This window comes from Papio anubis, chromosome 17, assembly GCF_008728515.1.
Source record: "Papio anubis isolate 15944 chromosome 17, Panubis1.0, whole genome shotgun sequence".
NCBI lineage: Eukaryota > Metazoa > Chordata > Mammalia > Primates > Cercopithecidae > Papio > Papio anubis.
Genome location: NC_044992.1, coordinates 60231224 through 60254574, shown reverse-complemented (window position 1 = coordinate 60254574; position 23351 = coordinate 60231224). Strand labels below are relative to the sequence as shown.

At 48.0% G+C, this 23351-nt stretch overlaps 1 protein-coding gene across 25 annotated transcripts in view; it reads right to left on the bottom strand.

Moving 5' to 3' along the window:
* Positions 1 to 23351, bottom strand: part of ARSG (arylsulfatase G) — a 151499-nt gene that overhangs the window by 64103 nt on the left and 64045 nt on the right. For 24 of the 25 annotated variants that reach the window (XR_002517902.2, XR_002517903.2, XR_004179293.1 and 21 more), the window contains 2 exons: positions 5340 to 5527; positions 1929 to 1976 (listed from right to left, as the gene is read on the bottom strand). Coding sequence is in view for 21 of the 25 variants with exons in the window: in XM_003913331.5 (XP_003913380.1) it covers positions 1929 to 1976; positions 5340 to 5527 (236 nt within the window). In the remaining 4 variants the exon portion in view is untranslated. Of the gene's footprint in view, positions 1 to 1928; positions 1977 to 2472; positions 3051 to 5339; positions 5528 to 23351 lie in introns of those variants that run through there. The other variant, XM_031657162.1, reaches the window with a different exon arrangement.

The following is a 23351-nucleotide window of genomic DNA, read 5'->3' as shown; positions in this document are numbered from 1 at the left end:
CATCTGAAGTTTTTTTCTGAATTCCTCCTTCATTCTATCTCTTCTCCAACCCAAGCTTTTAATCAAAAGATTAACCGGGTATGGTGGCGGGTGCCTGTAGTCCCAGCTACTCGGGAGACTGAGGCACGAGAATCACTTGAACCTGGGAGGCAGAGGTTGCAGTGAGCCAAGATCATGCCACTGCACTCCAGCCTGGGTGACAGAGTGAGATGGGGAACCAGGACAGCGCACCACAGAGAGGACATAAGAGGCAGGAGGGAAGAGGAGTGAACTTGGACACGAGCATGAAGAAGCCTTCCATGCCAGAAGGCTTTTTGGAATTGTCTGGTCCAAAGACAGCAAATAGGTAGGAGGTACTCTTTCTTCCCACTTCCCACACCCGCAGCAGGCACCAGATCCATCATGATACCACTTCCTGCTGCATAGGAGCTGGTCTCAGTATCCCCTCACCACAGGAATATGCGCTCAAGGTGCCAACACCTGATCTGGTCCAACCCCTCAATTGTCAAGTGAGAAAACTGAAGACCAAGGAGGAAATAAGTTCTGGAGTAATTTTTAGTGAGTGCAAAAGCCAGGTCTTCACTTCCCCCATCTGTCATTTTTTTTTTTTTTTTTTTTTTTGAGACGGTGTCTTGCTCTGTCACCCAGGCTGGAGTGCAGTGGCGCAATCTCGGCTCACTGCAAGCTCCGCCTCCCGGATTCATGCCATTCTCCTGTCTCAGCCTCCCGAGTAGCTGGGACTACAGGCGCCTGCCACCATGCCAGGCTAGTTTTTTTGTATTTTTAGTAGAGACGGGGTTTCACCATGTTAGCCAGGATGGTGTCCATCTACTGACCTTGTGATCTGCCCGCCTCAGCCTCCCAAAGTGCTGGGATTACAGGCCTGAGCCGCTGTGCCCGGCCTGCCACTTTTTTTAAAGCACATGTGGATGATGCCATGAATGCCCAACTGGGAAAAGGGGCTCAAGGGAGGAGAGGGAGAGCAATAAGCATCAAAGAGGAGGTAAGAGTTGAAGAAGATGCCAGCCAATGGGGTTACTGACCAGTGGGTAGCTGCTGAAGGCCGGCTCCAGGCCAACCCTCTGAAAGTCATTCTCCAAATGCAAAAAACTTCCAATGAAAACCTTCTGCCAGGTCTAGGACAGAACAATTCAGCCATTTTTCACAGAGATAGGGAGAGATACTGGGGCAGGGGAGGGGAGAAGTCTGCAAAATAGTCAGAGAATCACATTTGCTTATAAAATGGCAGAAGAGGAAGGGGCCAGGGAGAGGAGAAGCCACCAAAGCTGAGATCATGGTAAACTGCCTTCAAGAGAAAGTCCGTGGCTTCCCATAGGAAATGGAAAAGGACAGTGGCACGAACGGCAACTTTGAAAACCCATCAATAATTCAGTGAATTGGACGTTTGGAGAATCCGCCCTTCAGCAAAGTGATTTTCAGAGAACCGGCTTTGGCAGCTTGATCTTGGCCTACTTCCCCAAGGCCAGAGGGTGAGGCAGCAAAGGCTGCAGGAAGAGGCCAAGAGGCAGCATCTCCTGTTTGGGTCTATGGCCAGGTTTCCTGCTTCGGTGAACCCATCAGTCAATTGTTACTTCTTCCCAGATTAGCCATGTCTGGACCTCATGGGGCAGAATGTTCCCTGAGGTGTAAAGAACCAAGAGATGGCAAAAAAGCTGTTGGGCCTGTGATGGGGCAGCTGGAAGGGCAGACAGGCACCAAGGAAGGGGAGCCAAAGAAGATGTCAGCAAGTGGGATGGAAGGTCCTGGAGAGCCCTGGCACCCCAAATGCACCCAAATGACTTTGTGAACAAAGATGTCCTAACTTAGGTTTGCCCGCAGAGACAGGATGGCTTAGCTGTGCATGGAGTCTTACACAGAGACCTTTATTTTCTGTTTCCCAGGTAACAAATCCCCAAAAGAATTCTTACCACGGAAGTTGGGGTGATACGAGCCGTGGTGTCCAAGATGCCATTTGCCTGTAGAAAAACAAAAGAGAGATTTTCAGAGGAATCCCCGTAGGGGTACCACAGCCCCCTGAGGAGTTGATCACACACTCAGCTCTCCATTGGCTTTGCCTTACACTGTGGACAAGCAAAGAGAGGCTGCAATGCGGTATACAAGCCACGCTTTGCTCTCTGGGGCCGAGATGCTGTCCACAGGGACACATAAAGGATGACTCCAGACCCACACAGGAAACCACAGTGAAAGGGGAAGACAGCCCATCACCAGGAGCCCAGAGAAGCCTAAGCCTCTGCCCCTCAAAGAGGGCTCCGCAGACACAGCAACCCCATATGGGCCATCACCCCCTTCACTTTGCCCTCCTGCGCTGGGGCCCTGCAAAGACACCAGGCGGCCCAGGGTGCAGGTGCACCGCCCCACGTCATCTCAGAAATGTCCGCTTCCTGCCTGGTTTCATCATCTTCCTCTCTAGCCAACGTCAGCAGCCCGCAGTTCAAGCACCGAGACACCTACGGGGCAGCAAATGAGGAAACTCAGATGCCCCGCTGCTCCTCGGTCTGCAAATGCGTTCAATCTGGGGGAATAATTGGGTAATGTGTGGCAGGAGCTCTGACAGTGTCAGAACTCTCTGATCTGCTCTTCCGCTCTGAGGAGTAGACCCCAGGGGCGTCACCCCCATGGTGAGGAGGCAAAGAAAAGAATGTGGTACAAAGATCGAGACGCTGGCAGCATTAAACCGCTCAAACGAGAGAGATTAACGGGCAACCACAGGAGTATGTCTAAGTACATTATTTGATGTGGCCTCAATAAGACACTATCAAACTATTTTTTCAAGGCAAATGCATGTAGCAAAAATTAAGAATTGGTGAAGCTGGATGAAGTGCCTCTGGGAGTCCATTATTCCCTCCCTGAAACTGCTCTATTGGATTGAAAAAAAAGATTAATAAAAAAATTGAGAGAAATGAGCTCTCAATTTCTCTCAGTTGAGTGACTCACGTCTATAATCCCAACACTTTGGGAGGCTGAGGCAGGCAGATCACATGAGGCTAGGAGTTTGAGACTAGCCTGGGCAACGTGGCAAAACCCTATCTCTACTAAAAATACAAAAATTAGCTGGGCGTGGTGGTGCATGTCTGTAATCCCAGCTACTCGGGAGGCTGAGGCAGGAGAATCACTTGAACCTGGGAAGTGGGGGTTGCAGTGAGCAGAGACTGAGCCACTGTACTCCAGCCTGGGCGAAAGAGTAAGACTTTGTCTCAAATAAACAAAAAAAAAAAAAAAATTGAGAGAAATGGATTAAGCATTATGTGAAATATTTGGATTAAACATTACATGGGAACATGACTTTATATTAAAATTATGAAAAGTATTGTTTAATCATAAAAATTATAATATGTAAAATTATATTACACGGAAACATAGAATAATGTGAAGGGGGAAAAAGTGGAGCCCAGCGGTATTTGCACAGCTAGGCAACACAGAGACACATGGACCAAGATGAGAAGCAAAGTGTGAGTGTTGTAAATGGATCGATATTCCTTTGGCGGGTCTTTAATTTTTCCTAAAAGTGTACTTTAGTTCATAATTTCAACAGCTGGATATGCTTAAATATCCTGCCCAGGATGTGCAAAAGGTGTCGTGAGTGGTGAGGGGGTGAGGAATGGCAGCTAAACAGTCAAGCTGCAAACAGTTGCTTACTTGGAGTTTAAAAGCATGAAAAGGGAGGGGCTGGTGAGGTCAAAACAGCTCCAGAAGAAGCCAGCCCCCCTCCTACAGCATAGGGGCTGAGTCTGGGACAGCCCTGAGACCAAACCCTTCCTGGCTATAAGGTTTATTATTTATTTACTTATTTGTAGATACAGGGTCTCACTATGGTGCCCAGGCTGGTCTTGAACTCCTGGGCTCCAGGGATCCTCCCACGTCAGCCTTCCAGAGTGCTGGGATTACAGGTGTGAGCCCCTTTGTTCAGCCAGCTGTGGGGTTTACACGGACGCGTGTAACTGGCCTAGTAAGGAGAGTCAGCCCACAGTGGCAGTTTTACAAATGGTGTCCTGGTGTTGATGTTGTTAACATAATGACTCCTTGGGGTATGGGAAGAAAGGGATTGGTAAAAGAGAAGTGTGGGACCTTAATTGGTCTCTCCTACAGCCTGGGACTTGCCCCTTCTGGGACAAAGAATACCACACTCCAGGTTGAGCTTCCGTAAAAGGATATCAGGCTCTTTAACCCAGAGTGGGACAAAAGGGCCAATAGCAGAGGCAGCAGCCCTGGGTCTGGGTAGAACAACCCCCCGCAGGTTCACATGGTTCAGACACCCAAGGCATGCCCACAGGGCCACCCGCTTGTGGTCGCACCCTCCCTCCCTTGCAATTTCCTGTATGGTGGAGAAGGCAGGGATCCCAAGGGGCCCAGCTCTTTGAGAGTTAGACTAACAAATGCAGGCAGCTGAGGGTACTTCTGGGAATACTGGGTTGTCTTGGCTCTTGGAGGGGAGAACGGCAGTGAGGCAGAGCCTCAGGGCAAGGCTGGGACCAGATATACCTGTCTAGACCTGGCCTCCGCCCCTCCAGGTTAGGCAACTTCTCTTCACCGGTCTGCAACTCAGTTCTCTTGCCAATACACTGGGGGAGATAATCATCTTCATGCCAATAAATACTCAGCCCAGTGCCTAGCACATAATAAATGCTGAGTAAGAGATGCCTTAAAAATGTTTTAAAGGAGAGGAAGTCATTGGACAATATGGCAGACATTGCTGGTCTCCCAGCAATGCCCATGTCCCGTGTATCCTGCTAACAGAACTGTGGTTTTGTTCAAAGGGAGGGAGATTACCATGCCCAAGTTCAAGTCAGTCACTACAACGCTGTCCCCAGTTTCTCAATCTGGGAGTGCAGCAGTGAGGCGTGGCCAAAAGACCCAGCTCTGGCCAATAAGATGCAAGTGCAATTCTTGGGGCGCGGGCAGAGCTGAGCCACCTCCCCTCTCTTCTTCCTTCTTTGAGCCAAATCATGATTCAGGGGCCTAAAGTTGCTGGATGGCAGTCATGAGGCAGCAAGCATGAGGACAAACACAAAACACTTACATGCTAAGGACGGCAGAGCAGAAAGATCGAGTGAGCGCACCTGGCTCCCGGCAGCATCTTTGAGCAGCTGAGCTAATGAAAGCAACCACTTACCTTGAAACTTGCGGTAATGGGAGGAAAATAGCTCCATGTATGTTTTAATTCACTGTTAGGTCTTTTCAGTTCCTTATAGCTGAGAGCATCCCTAACTTACATAGCAAGACATGAACAGGAAAGCAGACAGGCAGTATGTTTGGGATTTGCAAACACAAGGCAACTGCCACTGCAGTAAATGCAACAGGCAGACGGGGCCCAGAGTTACCTATCATCCCAGTGATGTAACCCGCCTGCTGCAGCACCTCTGCCAAGGTGGTTTCGTTGAGCGGAAGGCCTCCCACAGAGGTGACTGCAAAGTTGTGCGTGACTCCATTGCGAAGGCCAAGTCGGCCAGTGAGCAAGGAAGCCCGGGAGGGTGAGCAGGTGGAGGCAGCTGCATGGAAATCCACAAACCTGCAGGGAAAGGACAGTGGTCAGGACTGCACCAACCACAGGAAGCCAGAGTAAAAGAAAAGGCAATGCCCACTCAGTTCCTGGGATTTCAGTGCTCAAAGATCAAAGATCACCTAGTCATGGGACAGGTCAGGAAATGGGATTTCTGGTTGGGCACGGTGGCTCACCCCTGTAATCCCAACACTTTGAGACGCTGAGGTGGGAGGATCACCTGAGGTCAGGAGTTCAAGACCAGCCTGGCCAACATGGTGAAACCCCATCTCTACTAAAAATTTAAAAATTAGCTGGGTGCAATGGCATGCTCCTGTAGTCCCAGCTACTCAGGAGGCTGAGACAGGAGAATCGCTTAAACCTGGGAGGCCGATGGCCAGGCGCAGTGGCTCGCGCCTGTAATCCCAGCACTTTGGGAGGCCGAGGCAGGCGGATCATGAGGTCAGGAGATCAAGATCATCCTGGCTAACATGGTGGAACCCCGTCTCTACTAAAAATACAAAAAATTAGCTGGGCGTGGTGGCGGGCGCCTGTAGTCCCAGCTACTCGGGCGGCTGAGGCAGGAGAATAGCGTGAACCCAGGAGGCGGAGCTTTCAGTGAGCCGAGATCGCACCACTGCACTCCAGCCTGGGCAACAGAGTAAGACTCCATCTCAAAAAAAAAAAAAAAAAGAGGTTGCTATGAGCCAAGATCGTGCCTCTGCACTCCAGCCTGGGTGACAGGAGCGAGACTCCATCTCAAAAAACAAAACAAAACAAAAAAGGAAATAGGATTTCTGGGTTTCAGGAAAATGAAACCCAGAGAGGTAACACAAGTAGTCCAAGTTTCCACAACTCATTCAAATGGATTTAATCCAACAAATTCAGTCAATCTTATTTATTCGAAGATTCCACATTTCAAATGTGCCTACTTACTAACGTATTTTTTTAATCCCAAAATCAATACTTGAGGTGATTTAGGGTCATTCGCGGATATAGGCAGACCTGCAAAACGTTTAAGTAGCTTTGGCGCACACGTTCTCAGTGGAGGCTGAACAAGGTGACCCTCTCCCTCTGGTTTCAGCTCTCATATCACACTGTAAACAAATGTCCTCACAGTCTATTTAGAGCCATGGCTTTTGCATTTTTGTGTTTCGTGTTGGTGGTTTCACTGTGGAAAATTGCCCCCAGATGTGTCTACGTGCTGCGTAGTGTTCCTAAGCGCTCAAAGGCTTTGATGTTCCTTATAGAGAAAATGGATGTGTTAGGACCGGGTGTGGTGGCTCACACCTGTAATCCCAGCACTTTGGGAGGCCAAGGCGGATGGATCACTTGAGGTCAGGAGTTCAAGACCAGCCTGGTCAACATGGTGAAACCCTGTCTCTACCAAAAATATTTTTTAAAAAATTAGCCAGCACTTTGGGAGGCTGAGGTGGGCAGATCACGAGGTCAGGAAATCGAGGCCATCCTGGCTAACACGGTGAAACTCCATCTCTAGTAAAAATACAAAAAGAAATTAGCCGGGCGAGGTGGCAGGCGCCTGTAGTCCTAGCTACTTGGGAGGCTGAGACAGAAGAATGGCGTGAATCCGGGAGGCAGAGCTTGCAGTGAGCTGAGACCGCACCACTGCACTCCAACCTGGGCGACAGAGTGAGACTGAGTCTCATAAAAAAAAAAGTTAGCCGGGCATGGTGGTGTGTGCCTGTAACCCCAGATACTCGGGAGGCCGAGGCAGGAGAATCGCTTCAACCCGGGAGGCAGAGGTTAGTGAGCGGAGATCGTGCCACTGCATTCCAGCCTGGGCAACAGAGCAAGACTCTGTCTCAAAAAATATATATATATATATGTGTGTGTGTGTGTATATATACACATATATATATACACACACACACATATATACATATATATACACACACACACATATATACACATACATATATATAGTAAGGTATCTTTACACAGCAACATTCATAAAACACAGTTATGTATTAATTTAATTAGTGAACGAAAATTTTCTGACTAGATGCTCACAGGACGCTAACCCCATATTTTCCCTAGGAGCAAAAGAGTCAGTATTCCCTAATTCAGTACTCACGGTGGCTTGATAGAACATAACTATTATCAATAACAAAAATTGACTGAGGTCGGGTGCAGTGGCTCACTCCTTTAATCCCAGCACTTTGGGAGGCTGAGGCGGGTGGATCACCTGAGGTCAGGAGTTCGAGACCAGCCTGACCAACATGGTGAAACCCTGTCTTTACAAAAAATACAAAAATCAGCCAGGCATGGTGGTACATGCCTGTAATTCCAGCTACTTGGGAGGCTGAAGCAGGAGAATCGCTTGAACCCAGGGGTTGGAGGTTGCAGTGAGCCGAGGTCATGTCACTGCACTCCAGTCTGGGCGACAGAGCAAGACTCTGTATCAAAAAAATTTTAAAAAGAGTTGACTGAATCTATGACCTATTACTCTATGCCCAGTCCTTTTTTAGACATTGTTGAGAAATACGAAAGAATTCTAGTCATTATCCTACCCTCAAGGAACACGCAGAAACAAGACATTGAATGACAAGACGTGAGCAAATTTAAGTCACAACAATGCACAATGGTATGTAATTAAGACCCCAAATAGACGGATAGAGCCACAGGAAATGGAGATTAGGAATGCTCTAGGATTGAGATACGGAGAAAGAACTTGATGACGGTCCAAGGATTAGAGAAATCTCCGTAGAGGAAGTGGCACAGAGGTTGGAATCAATCTAAAAGATGGGACTGTACGAACACTTCAAAAATCACAAGGACAGGCATTCCTGGTGGAGGAATAGCAGGATATTCTTATTTTTGCAAAAGGAAACACTGAAAGGATACACCAGAAGCTAATAAAAGAATGGTTTCCCACAAGGGGAGGGAGAAACAGTATGTGGAGGGGGAAAGCAAGATTTTCTGGACTATGTTGTTATACAGTTTGACTTCTGCACCTTGCAAATGTTTTATATGGCCAAAATGTAGAATTAAACCACAAGGGAAAAACAAGCAGACCCTATAATTTTTTTAAAAACCCACTGAAACAAGTAAATCTGATCATATAATAAACAGTAATATGACCACACAGAGGAAAGAATCATTTCAAGTAATATTAGCACCCAGTGTTCAGGCTCTACAACATTAATGGGATATAATCTAAGGACAAAGAGAACCACAAAAAAAGCATAAACTTCACTCAGTAGTTGTTCCATCGGTGGCAATGTTGGGTTCAGGATTTGAAACTATTTTATGTGATATGGTAGAGTAAAGCAAACAAGTAATTATATTAATGTTTCTAACCAGGAACCAAGATTTCCAGGGTAAAAGGTAAAGATATAAAATAAAAGAAGATAATAAAAAACCTATAATGTTAAAATTAATGTAGAAGTCATTATGAACTCATGATTTTTAAAAATATAGATCTCCTTGGCCGGGCGTGGTGACTCACGCCTGTAATCCCAGCACTTTGGGAGGCCGAGGTGGGCGGATCACGAGGTCATGAGATCGAGACCATCCTGGCTAACACGGTGAAACCCCATCTCTACTGAAAATACAAAAAAATTAGCCAGGCATGGTGGTGAGCACCTGTAGTCCCAGCTACTCGGGAGGCTAAGGCAGGAGAATGGCGTGAACCTGGGAGGCAGAGCTTGCAGTGAACTGAGATCACGCCACTGCACTCCAGTCTGGGTAACAGAGCAAGACTCTGTCTCAGAAAAAAAAAAAAAAAAAAAAAAAAAAAAAATATATATATATATATATATATACACACACACACACACAGATAGATAGATAGATAGATAGATAGATAGATAGATAGATAGATAGACAGACAGACAGATAGATCGATTGATCTTCTAGCTACTATCTGCTGAAAGAGCCTAGAATCATTGACATTCCTGTAGCAATGAGGGCGCTACACCCCTATCTTTGTTTTAAACACCATCCTGCAATAAAAGGAATCGGATCTCCTTGGAGAAATAGTTAATTCCAGATTTGAGCAAGGAGAAGTAACAGGGGAATCTGGGACATCTGCTTGTGCCAGGAGGCAAAGACCCAAGAGCCAACTTTGAGGGGCTCCTGCTGGCCAAACTTGGGACAATGTGGGCATCAAAAAGCAATTAGGCCCGGCGTGGGGCTCACACCTGTAATCCCAACACTTTGGGAGGCTGAGGCAGGTGGATCACTTGAGGCCAGGAGTTCGAGACCAGCCTGGCCAACACGGCGAAACTCCGTCTCTACTAAAAATACAAAAAATAGCAGGACGTGGTGGCGCATGCCTGTGATTCCAGCTACTCAGGAGGCTAAAGCACAAGAATCGCTTGAACCCAGAAGGCAGAGGTTGCAGTGAGCTGAGATTGCGCCACTGCACTTCAGCCTCGGAGACAGACAGAGCAAGACTTGGTCACATACACACAAAAAAGAACAATAAGTGTATTTGACTGAAGGCATGAATAAATAAAAATCCATTAGTCCATACTGACACTCAGAAAAATTCATTTACCACCATTAGAAAAGCATGTTATGCCAATTCCACACCCTAAAAATTCGTAATTAAACATTCATCTTGACACTTTAGGAGGATCATAGTCATCACTAGGTGATGAGGGAAAGCACTCCTTTTCAGAAGCATGCCAGGCAGTCGGGCGCAGGGAAGGGATGGCAGGCTCAGCAAATCACCATTTTTGCAACCCCCTCCCCACCTCACCCAACCCTCATCTATTTTTTTTCTGTTGGGGCAGCCAAACCAACGCATCCCCCAGCTAATAACTGATGATCAGTGGATGTGTTGGGAGTGGTTGTTCAGCGTGTCCACCTCGGAGCATCATAAATTGGACAGAGCTGGCAATCCCCACCTTATAAAATGATTAAGTTTAGTGTCACGCACAACGGGTACCCTGACCTCGTACGTCTCCTGATGGGATGCAAGATGAAGTTTATAAAATCAAGGATTCTTGCCAAAAGCATTTACCCTGAATCTAATCAAATCTCTAGATCTAATTTCCAGGTTACAGGAAATACAGCTCATAGAAAAACAAATTAAATGATACCACAAGGAAGTAATTTAACAAACCAGTATCTTGATATTCTACAAGAAAACTGGTCTAGTCGCTTCAAAAAGTCAGTATCATGGGATAAAATGGGATTGGGGTGTGTAGTAACCTACATTAAAGGACATTAAAGAGACAAAACCAAATGTAATATGTGATCCTTGATTGGCCTGCAGTTCAAATAAACTAACAACACGTTTGGGGATAATTAAGGGAATTTTAATACAGACCCAATGTAAGATATCAGGGAATTTTTGTTCATTTTCTGAGTATAATAACAGTATTATAGGCATATGGAAGAATATTATTCCTCTTTTATAAATATATTTTTTTAATTTTTATTTATTTTTCTCTTGTTGAGACACAGTCTCGCTCTGTCGCCCAGGCTGGGGTGTAGTGGTGCAATCTCAGCTCACTGCAAACTCCACCTCCTGGGTTCAAGGGATTCTTCCACCTCAGCCTCCCGACTGAGAACTGTAGCTGGTAATAGAGGCACGCGCCACCATGCCCAGCTACAAAGTGGCTAATTTTATGTTATGTATATATCACTTCAATTTAAAAAAAAATCCTGCAGACAGAGGAAAATGCTCAAAGAGAACCTCTTAGGAAGGGGCCTTGGCCCATTAAGTGGCTGTCAGGAGGTCTTCAGGAGAGAAAGCTACTGATTTATAACAAAGGGATTCATTTATCATTTCACTCAACCCAAAAATATTTACTGAGCAGCAACAGCTACTAGGGGCAGACCCTGTAATCCATGTTAAGGAAGCAAAGACACGGTACCTATGCCCAATGACCTTCCAGTTTCATTTTCAAATGAACGTACAAGGAGGTCATTTCCATTTTACAATGAATAGTTACAGCTAGTTTTTAGCTTGAACTATGAACAGAGTGCTTTACATGTGCTAAATCATTTAATGGCATTAAATGCCCCTAGGATGGGCTCATATAAGGATTCCCATATATAGATGAAGAAACTGAGGCAGGGGGAGATTAAAGACCTTGCCTCACACTGCTGGAAGGGGTAGAGCCACAGTCTGTATCCAGGCAAATCCAGTCCATGTTCCTGGCCGTGGCACTATGCAGTCAGGTATCCAAGGGCACACCCTGGGACTCAGGCCTGCCTGATTCCAAATCCTATGCAGGTGCCATTAAACCACGCTGCCTCTACTAAGAACTCCAGAAGCTTGTCTTGAAAGTTGAAGGGAAGGGGCAGGGGAGACTCGCCCACTCCACAGCCAGTCTTGGAAGGAGGAAACCCCCAAGAGATAAAGTGAAGTTTAAAGTGGAGGGGAAAACGTGCCCAGTCCCCCTGGCCTAATGTAAGGGAGGAGAGAAAAATGAATTTGGCCTGGGCATGAGAAGAGACCTTCAGGCTTCGCCATCCAAAGACAGGTGTGAGACACACACATACACTAAAAACACACATGTATCCAACACACATGCATGCACACACACACACATCTTCAAACACAGCTCAATGTGAACTGAGGAAAGTACTAACTGGGCCTGAGGAAGGCCTCTTGAAATCAGATGACAACACTGGAATGATCTATTCAGGGAAGCCAGTTTTTCAAGGTTTTTATACCTTAAAAACCACCTACAAAAACCAGGCACCTGAATGCCTGGGGGTTTTCCTCGGAAACCCGCCTGAAGACAGAAGTTTCCTGGAGCAAACCTTGCTGGGATTCTAGGAATGTATGCTTTTGGAAAGAAGAGTTTCTGCTGGCTGGGCGTGGTGGCTCACACCTGTAATCCCAGCACTCTGGGAGGCCGAGACGGGCGGATCACCTGATGTCGGGAGTTTGAGACCAGCCTGACCAACATGGAGAAACCCCATCTCTACTAAAAGACAAAATGAGCTGGGCGTGGTGGCGCATGCCTGTAATCCCAGCTACTCGGGAGGCTGAGGCAGGAGAATCGCTGGAATCCAGGGGGCAAAGGTTGCAGTGAGCTGAGATCGTGCCATTGCACTCCAGCCTGGGCAACAAGAGCAAAACTCCATCTCAAAACAATAAATAAATAAATTAATTAATTAATAAAATAGAGGAGTTTCTGCTTAGCTTCCTAATCTCCAGGTGCCTGTTCAGGGTCATGATCATCCGGATGGCACCCTGTTTCTGGAAACCTTCCTCCTTCACCTTCCAGGAGACCCGTCTTCATCTGCCTTTGGCCTCCCTGATAGTTGCTATTCTCCCTCCATTGTGGGGCTGTCTTCCTTTGTCCATCTCTAAGATGTTGGATGTGCCCAGGCTCCCTCCCCAGCCCTCTTTTTACTTCTAGTCCACTCACACACTCTGGGAAGTCTCAGACAGCCCCACTCTCTAAACTAATGCCTAAAAGCTGATGATCTCCAAATCCGTATTTCCAGTTCGGACTTCGTGCGGAGACTACCTTCACTCCCGTCCCCTCCTGGAAATCTCTTCTTGGCACCTTAAATGCAATAATCCAGGGCTGCCCTCAGTGTCTTCCCCTACAAAAATTGCTCCCATCTGCCATCCGGGGAGCAGTGCCACCACCATCCACCCCACATCCCAATAGAGAACCCATCAGGGCTGCCTAGATGCTTCACTCCTGCTCGTTCTCCATGTCAGGTGGTCACCAAGTTCTATCAGTTCTCCCAGATCTTTCCTTCCTCTCTGCCACCCACGATCACAGCCTCCATGGAGGTCCTTAGGAGCTAGAGTCAAGGTTATTACAGGAGCCTGATCTTCCTGTCACCTCACGTCACCCTTCACAATAGTACAAATGTTTTTCTTTTTCTTTTCTTTTCTTTTTTTTTTTTTTTTTTTTTTTTTTGTTGTTGTTGTTGTTGTTGAGACAGAGTCTTGTTCCATTGCCCAGGCTGGAGTGCAGTGATGCTGCAATCTCAGCTCACTGCAATCTCTGCCTCCTGGGTTCACGTGATTCTCTTACCTCAGTCTCCTGAGTACCTAAGATTACAGATGCGTGCCACCGTGCCCAGCTAATTTTATATTTGTAATAGAAATGGGGTTTCACCATGTTGGCCAGGCCGGTCTCAAATTCCTGGCCTCAAGTGATCTGCCCGCGTTGGCCTCCCAAAGTGCTAGGATTACAGGCATGAGCCACTGCACCCAAACCAAACGTTTTTCCATAATGCAAATTTGATCACACCAATTCCTTATCGAAAAACACGATCTTGGCCAGGCGTGGTGTTTCACACCTGTAATCCCAGCAATTTGGGAGGCCAAAGTGCGTGGATCACTTTAAGTCAGGAGTTCAAGACCAGCCTGGCCAACACAGTAAAACCCCGTCCCTACTAAAAGTACAAAAATGAGCCAGGTGTGGTGGCGGGTGTCTGTAGTCTCAGCTACTCAGGAGACTGAGGCAGAGGTTGCAGTGAGCTGAGATCATGCCAGTGCACTGCAGCCTGGGTGACAGAGTGAGACTCCATATAAAAAAAAGAAAGAAAAGAAAGAAGGCCAGGTGCGGTGGCTGACACCTATAATCCCAGCACTTTGGGAGGCCGAGGCAGGCAGATCACCTGAGGTCAGGAGATCAAGACCATCCTGGCCAACATAGTGAAACCCTGTCTCTACTAAAAATACAAAAATTAGCCATGTGTGGTGGTGGGCGTCCGCAGTCTCAGCTACTTGGAAGGCTGAGGCAGAAGAATTGCTTGAAACGGGGAGGCAGAGGTTGCAGTGAACTGAGATAGCGCCACAGCACTCCAGCCTGGGTGACAGAGTGAGACTCCATCTCAAAAAGAGAAAAGAAAAACATGATCTTGCTCTTACTGCTTCTCTGGGCTTATCTGCTGCCCCTGATGCCTGCACATCCAATGCTCCCAACACACCACATTACTCCCATGCGTCTGTGCCTTTGCACACGCTGTTCTCACCACTGGGAACATCTCTCTCCACTATCCTACCTTCTGTGCATTGGCAAATCCCAGCTGTCTTCAAGGCCTAGATCAAATGTTCAAATGTTAGCACCTCGATGACATCCTCGCTGATCTCTCCTCCTGCAACCTATCTGCCACACCCCAATACCCACACAGAAACGGGGTCCCTCTTCTCCATGTAATTATATATCATTTGACATTTCTCTCTCTCTTTTTTTTTTTTTTTTTTTCGAGACAGAGCCTCACTCTGTCACCCAGGGTGGAGTGCAGTGGCATGATCTCGGCTCACTGCAAGCTCTGCCTCCCGGGTTCATGCCATTCTCTTGCCTCAGCCTCCCAAGTAGCTGGGACTACAGGTGTCCGCCACCACGCCCGGCTAATTTTGTTGTTGTTGTTGTATTTTTAGTAGAGACGGTGTTTCACCGTGTTAGCCAGGATGGTCTCGATCTTCTGACCTCGTGATCCACCCGCCTCGGCCTCCCAAAGTGCTGGGATTACAGGCGTGACCCACTGTGCCCAGCCCTCTTATTACTCTTATAGCTGACATTTATGAAACACTTACTTTAATCCAGGCACTTTTCCAAGCTCTTCACATACATTAAGTCATAAGCATCTGCTGCCCCTGGCTTCACTTTAGCTCTGTACAAGCTGGCCCAAGCTTACTGGTGTCATCTCTTTATCTACCACAGCAGAACCAGCTTCATAATTCATGGAACCCAGTAAAATATGAAAATACAGGCTCCGGCCAGGCACAGTGGCTCACGCCTGTAAGCCTAACACTTTGGGAGGCTGAGGTGGGCGGATTGTCTGAGCTCAGGAGTTCGAGACCAGCCTGGGCAACACAGTAAAACCCTGCCTTTGCTAAAATACAAAAAATTAGCTGGGCGTGGTGGCAGGCGCCTGTAGTCCCAGCTGCTCGGGAGGCTGAGACACAAGAGTTGCTTGAATCCACGAGGCGAGGTTGCAGTGAGCTGCGATCATGCCACTGCACTCCAGCCTGGGTGACAGAGTAACACTCTGTCTCAAAAATAAATAAATAAATAAATAAATAAATAAATAAATAAGATTTTTTAAAAAAAAAGAAAAAAGAAAAGAAAAAGAAGAGAAAGAAAATTCAACGTCCCTGGTTCAAGAATCACTAAGCATTTTAAGATGGTGACAGCAAAGCCTGCAACCAAGCACAGGGTCTAAGAGTGTGCAACTGCCCAGGCCACACTGCCCCTAAAGCTAGCCCTGCACAATGCCATCAGCCTTGTCTTAAACCTCTCAGCCCAATGGGCTTCCCAGGCCAGGAGAGAACTACCCGTGGGTCTCAGGACCCCAGACAGTGCTCCCATGTGGCACGTGGTGGCTTCCTTTGCCAGTTTCCACAAGTTTATCTGGGCCTTCTTTAGATTTTTTCCCTACATGCCAGTTATTCCTATACCAACCTACCCTCTCAGTAAATAGCACCCCTCGTACCCTGTCACTCAAGTCACAGTCATCTGAGGTTTCACTCATTCCCTCCTCCCTCTCCACGGCTAAATTATTAGCATGTCCTATCAACTCAATTTCCAAATATATCCAGAATCTATCAATTTCTCTCCATCTATCTGTTCATGTCCTGGTCCAAGCTCCCATCACCTTGTACCCAGACCCCAGGGTTGTTGAACAACCCTAGGGGCCACCATTCACACCACAGTCCAGAGGTGAGCTATGTACAGTCTCCCCAGCTATAAGCGGCAGCCCTACTTACTCCCCACTTCCAATTCCTGTCTCCAATTCCCCCCCACCATTTTCCATGGGGCACCCAAAGTCATCTTTAAACATTTTTTTTCTTTATGAGACGAGTCTCACTCTGCCACCGAGCCTGGAGTGCAGTGACACGATCTCAGCTCACTGCAACCTCCACCTCCCGGGTTCAAGCAATTCTCCTGCCTCAGCCTCCCGAGTAGCTGGGATTACAGGGGCACGCCACCACACCCAGTTAATTTTTGTATTTTTAACAGAGACAGGATTTCACCATGTTAGCCAGGCAGGTCTCGAACCCCCGACCTCAGGTGATCCACCTGTCTCGGCTTCCCAAAATGCTGGGATTACAGGAGTGAGCCACCTCGTCCAGCGCCTTTAAAAATGATGATCACCTAGCATGCGTACATGCAGCCCAGGACAGCTTTGAATGAGGCCCAACACAAATTCATAAACTTTCTTAAAACATTGAGTTCTTGTGTGTGATTTTTTTTTTCTTAGCTTATTAGTTATCGTTAATGTTAGAGTATTTTATATGTGGCCCAAGACAATTCTTCGTCTTCCAACACGGCCCAGGGAAGCCAAAGGATTAGACACCCCTGCGATTAGTCCTTGGCTGGAAACCCTTTAATGGGTTCTTATTGCAGTCAAAGCAAATTCGAAGTCAGCACAGTCTACAGGCCCTCCATCACAGCCTCCCAGCAGGAGAGCTGGAGCACAGTTAGGCCCAAATGAGCCATAGGTTTTCTGAGATTGTGCTCTTTTCAGCCCCTGGGGCAGCCAGGTGGGGCCTGGGGCAACTTGAGGCACCAGAGCTGTCCAATGTGGCTCTGTCTGTTCCCTGCCCAGCTCCACAGAAAGCAGTCCCCTTACAGCACAATGCAAGACAGCCCTCCACTGCCAGCCTCAGTGGAGGTCCTTGGAAAGGGACACAAATATCACTAGTTTCCAGGTGTGACATGACAGGGGAAAGGTGGGAACTCGTCACCCTGGTGATCTGGACCCCGTGTGGCATCAAACCCCTCCTCCCCAAGCTCTCTCCCCTCCAGCCAGACGAGGTGAGTTGCTTTTTCTAGAACACCCCCAGCTGGTTCTGGCCTCAGGCCCTTTTTGTGTTCCCTCTGTCCTGATCACTCTGCTCTGGTCTCCACAGGGCTGGCCCCTCCTGGTCAGCTGGGCTTCCGCTCTCATTTCGTCTCCTGGGGAGATCTCCCTGACCCGGCCACACCCGCAGCAGCAGCAGCACTGTTCGAGTTTGTCCCTAACCCTTATCATATCTGACTTTATCTTGTTCAGGGATTTGTCTTTTTGCTGCTGCTGGCTCCCTTATCCAGATCAGAGTTCCACAAGAGCAGAGGTGTGTCTGCCTAGTCTCGTCACTGCCCTGGGGTATAATTCCAGACCTCACAAACACTGTTTCTCCACCACCAGCAGCTCCGGTCCTGCACTCTATCTGGTGAGACCTGTTTCTTCCAGTCTGCTGGGAAAGCCATAGCCTGCATCAACACTGGCTTCCTCAGCTGGGTTCTCTGCAGGCCCCATGACTTCATCCCTCCAGCAGCTAGGCATGGAGACCTGAAGATACCACTGGACGTCCCTCCCTTTGCTCATCTCTCTGCCTCCGAACAGATACATGCATATCACCTGCCATCGCAAACCTTTCACCTACAAGCTCCTGGTCTAGTTCAACCAACCACAACAGAGCTAGCTGGGGAGCTACAGCCCTTTCCATCAAAGAGCTTACACTCTAGCAGAACTGTCTTGTGTGGACAATAAGAGAAAATAAGATGAGCCCTATCTGAGAAATACAAAGAAAGTGCTATGGGAGGCAGAGTGACAAGAAAATTAAAGGCACGGGAAAACAAGCCTGGGTCCAAATACGGCCCCAACTCTGTCTAGTGTGAGACTAGACAGGTAACTCAGTCTAAGCCTCAGTTATCTTCTTCTGCAAAATGGGTATAATCAGACCTACCTCATCAACTTATTTGAAGAATTCAATAAGACGATGTACATAAATTAATTAGCAAAGCATCCAGCACAGAGTAGGTTTCTAAAATTCACCGCAGGCAACGTGATGACCGCCATCACCAGCTAAATGGGGAGAAAGAGAACATCTCCGTGTGTGGAGGGGCAGTAAGTGAGCGAGATGTGAGTGGATGGAACTCTGTGGGTGAGCGGCACTTAGATGCTGCTGGTGCTATCCTGGCATCATGTTCACTGCCACACGTATGTCACATGTCAACTCAGACTCAACATGCACTGAACCCAACTCAGCGTTCTCCCTCCAAAAGCTATGACCACTCCCTCCTGGTCAAGCAGTGGCACTGAGGCAGCAGAGGTTGAGGCATTATCTTCAAGTCTCCCTGCCACTTCCTGCATCCTTCGGATCCTCCTCATTCCCGGTGATGCCACCCAGGACGCCACCCAGGATCACCCTCACCCGACGCACTCCCTCTAACCCATGCTAGCACGCTGACTGGTCATGCCATTTTGCAGCCCCCAGTCTCAGCCACCAGAACCCATCATGCTCTGGCTCAACCTACCTATCAGCCTCTGAGCCATGGCTGCTAGCCGCGGATTGAGCTGCGTCCCCCGAAAAGATACGTTGAAGTCCTGACCCCTATACCTTAGAACATGAACTTATTTAGAAATAGGGTGATTGCAGAGGTAATTTTAAGTTAAGATCATACTGAAGTAGAGTGGGTCTTGATCCAATGTAACTGTTGTCCTTATTTTAGAAGAGCAGAGAGACACAGAGAAGAGAATGCTGTGAAGACACAGAGACACACAGAGGGAAGATGGCCATGTGAAAAAGAGGCAGAGCTGGGCGCGGTGGCTCACGCCTGTAATCCCAGCACTTTGGGAGGCCGAGGCGGGCGGATCACGAGGTCAGGAGATCGAGACCATCCTGGTTAACAGTGAAACCCCGTCTCTACTAAAAATACAAAAAAAATTAGCCAGGCATGGTGGCGGGCGCCTGTAGTCCCAGCTATTCAGGAGTCTGAGGCAGGAGAATGGCGTGAACCCGGGAGGCGGAGCTTGCAGTGAGGGGAGATCGAGCCACTGCACTCCAGCCCCGGCGACAGAGCGAGACTCCATCTCAAAAAAGAAAAAGAAAAGAAAAAGAAAAAGAAAAAGAGGCAGAGACGAAAATGATGCCAGCACAAGCCAAGGAATACCTGGGGCTACCAAAAGCTGGAAGAGGAAAGGAAGGAACCTCTCCTAGCGCTTTAGAGGGAGCGTGGCTCTGCCAACACCTTGATCTTGAACTTCTAGCCTCCAGCACTGTAAGATAATACATTTTGGTGGTTGTAAGCTACTCAGTTTGTGGTACTGTGTTACAGTAGCCCTCAGAAACGAGTACATCTCCCTGCGTGTCTCCAGGGTCCAGCTCAACAGAATTCTTTTTCCTGGAACATCTGGAATCCCTCCCTCCCCCACACCCCACTCAACTCTCCAACGCAACATGTTCACTCTGTTGTATCTCTGCTAAACAATGCATTACCCTCTTCTTGCCCTTCCAAACTCCTACCTGTCCTTCAGAACCTACTGTTGTCACAAAGTCTTTCCTTACCCTCCAGGAGGATAAGCCTTGACTTTGACTTCGGAAGCACGTGAAACTGTCTCGCAGCCTTTTCATGTCTCATGTAGACATCCGCCTGTTGTCTGACCACTGACTATTGCTGCCATCAGTTGTGTTTTGCTGTGGAGCATCCACCCTTTCTCTGGCCACTCCTTCCACATGACTCATGGGGCTGCTGACACCTGTTCCCTGATGCACAACAACCCACCACAAGAAGTATCATTAGTTTCCAGGTGTGACACGATACAGGAAAGGTGGGAACTCGCCACCCCAGTGATCTGGACCCCGTATGGCATCAACCCCCTCCTCCCCAAGCTCTCTCCCCTCCAGCCAGACAAGGTCAGTTGCTTTTTCTTTTCTTTTCTTTTTTTTAGATGGAGTTCATTCTTGTCGCCCAAACTGGAGTGCAATGGCATGATCTTGGCTGACCACAACCTCCGCCTCCCAGGTTCAAGCGATTCTCCTGCCTCAGCCTCCCAAGTAGCTGGGACTACAGGCGTGCGCCACCACGCCCGGCTAATTTTTGTATTTTTAGTAGAGACGGGGTTTCACCATCTTGGCCAGGCTGGTCTCGAACTCCTGACTTCATGATCCACCTGCCTCGGCCTCCCAAAGTGTTGGGATTACAGGCGTGAGCCACCATGCCCCGCTGAGTTACTTCCAGCTGGTTCTGGCCTCGGGCCCTTTTTGTGTTCCCTCTGTCCTGATCACCCTGCTCTGGTATCCACAGGGCTGGCTCCTCCTGGTCAGCTGGGCTTCCGCTCTCATTTCGCCTCCTGGGGAGATCTCCCTGACCCGGCTACACCCACAGCAGCAGTGTTCCAGTTTGTCCCTAACCCTTATCATATCTGACTTTATCTCGTTCGGTGATTTGTCTTTTTGCTGCTGCTGGCTCCCTTATCCAGGTTAGAGTTCCACAAGAGCAGAGGTGTGTCTGCCTAGTCTCGTCACTGCCCTGGGGTATAATTCCAGACCTCACAAACGCTGTTTCTCCACCACCAGCAGCTCGGGTCCTGCACTCTATCTGGTGAGACCTAATGATAGTTTCCCGTGTCATGCCCCACCTGGATACTAACGCAGTACAGGACTCCACTGCACGCTAATCACACTAACACAACCTCCTGTCCTCGGTGAACCGGCCCGTGACCCATGAGCCAAGCAGGGCTATTGTGAATTTAAACTTGGAATGTTCTGAACCAGAGAATGAGAAAGAGCTCTTTTTTCCCCCTCTGGAATATCAAGCTATAAGCATGCAACCCCAGAAGGGTAAGGGCTTCCTTGACTACCACATGGAGGAACTTGAAAGAATGGGCCAACTGGCTCAGAAGCACAGAGAAAAAAACGGAGGCTCTCAGGGGCTTAGTTCAAGAGCCCCACCTGTGCCTCTTTTGTGTTTAGGTTGATCGAGTTGGGTTTCTGTCACTTACAACCGGAGAATCCTGGTTATTATACTGTAGGTCAGCTATCCCCCACCTTCCTGGCACCAGGGACCAGTTTCATGGAAGACAATTTTTCCACAGACAGGGGTTAGGAGGGATGGTTTTGAGATGATTCAAATGCATTACATTTATTGTGCACTTTATTTCTATTATTATTATATGGCAATATATAATGAAACAATCACACAACTCACCATAATGTAGAACAAGTGGGAGCCCTGAGCTTGTTTTCCTGAAACTAGATAGTCCCATGTGGGGGTGACGGGAGACACTGACAGATCATCAGGCATTAGATTCTCATAAGGAACATGCAACCTAGATCCCTCGCATGTCCTGTTCTCAATAGGACTCGCACTCCTGTGAGAATCTAATGCCGCTGTTGATCTGACAGGAGGTCAGGTGGTTACGCAAGTGATGAGGAGCGGCTGTAAATACAGATGAAGATTCACTCACCTGCCGCTCACCTCCTGCTGTACAGCCCAGTTCCTAACAAGTCATGGATGCTACCAGTGGCCTGGGTGTTGGGAACCCCTGCCGTAGGTGATCCAGGATATGCCAATGAACAAGACAAATCCCTGCCTTCAAGCTGCTCACCGGTCAGTGAGGGAGGTGGATAATTTCATTATGTAAGAGGATTTGGAACACATGAAGCACAGGATGTTCTCAAAGTGCACCAAGTGTGTATACTTGTGTGTTGGGAAAGCATTTCTCAAAAGAAGTTATGTGTAAGCTGAGCCCTAAGGTATACATAGACATTAGCATTATTCATCTTATTGTAACAAAAATATCTACGACGTACCAAGTGGCTACTACTCTAATCATGTTTCACATATTTCTAACATTTAAAACACTCTGTAAAATAGACATCCAAATTCCCATTCTACAGAGAGGGCAGCTGAGGCAGAGAGAGTTTAAATAGCTTTCCAAGACTACACAGCTGGTATGAGCTCAATGCATCTTATGCCAAGGCCTGCCTCATCAGGGTGCCATATTGAAGACTACAGACCCCTACAGTTAGGAAATGGCAAAGCCAGCATTTGAACCCAGGCCTTTCCAACCCAAATTCCTATGCTCTTTCCACTACAGCCATGCGAGGGAAGGCTGTCTGGAGCTGGGCCGGTCCGCAGGAGGTATCGTATTAACTAGGTCATCGTGTTACAGGAGCCAGCCTTTGGTTAGGAAAGTCCTGAGACTCACGCTTGGTGGTGCCAGCCCCGACAGCCTGACTCACATCCACACGAACCACGTGAGCCCAAGAAAGAGGCAGAATGCCCGTGACCCATCTGACTTCCAAGGATGGGTACAGGAACCAGAGTGTCAGTGTGGTCAACTGTTTTCTTCCTGTGCACAAGCTACACAGGAAATCAGAATCTGAAGTTTGCCTTAGTGAGTGTGGACTTCATTAATGCTAAGACAATTCAAATAGAGCATCCAAAAATTCCTTTACTTTGTGAAGCTTAAGGGCCTTTTCTCCACTATAGATTGACTTTTTTTTTTTTGTCGGAGTTTTGCTCTGTTACCCAGGCTGGAGTGCAGTGGCACGATCTCAGCTCACTGCAACCTCCGCCTCCCAGTTTCAAGCAATTCTCCTGCCTCAGCCTCCCAGATACCTGGGATTACAGGCACCCGCCACCACACCTGGCTAATTTTTGTATTTTTAGTAGAGACAGGTTTCATCATGTTGGCCAGGCTGGTCTCGAACTCCTGACCTCAGGTGATCCACCCGCTTCGGCCTCCCAAAGTGCTGGGATTACAGGCGTGAGCTACGGCGCCCAGCCTGTGGACTGACCTTTGACAGTGGGTCTGGGATACTCAAAGGCTGTTGAGCCACCATTTCCTCTTGCCTGGTTCCATGGACTGAATGTTTGTGTCCCTCCAAAATTCATATGTGGAAACCCGAATCCCCAGTGTGTCTGTATGTGGACACAGGCCCTTTAGGCAATAATTAGATTTAGATAAGGTAATGAGGGTTCCATCAGCTTCCATGAGGAGGTAAGTGCATTTGTGAAAAGAGGGCTTGGCTGGACGTGGTGGCTCACACCTATAATCCCAGCATTTTGGGAAGCTGAAGTGGAAGGAATGCTTGAGCCCAGGAGTTCAAAATCAGCCTGGGCAACATAGCAAGAGCTTTCTTTACAATAATAATGATTCATTAATTAATAAGAGGGTTCTT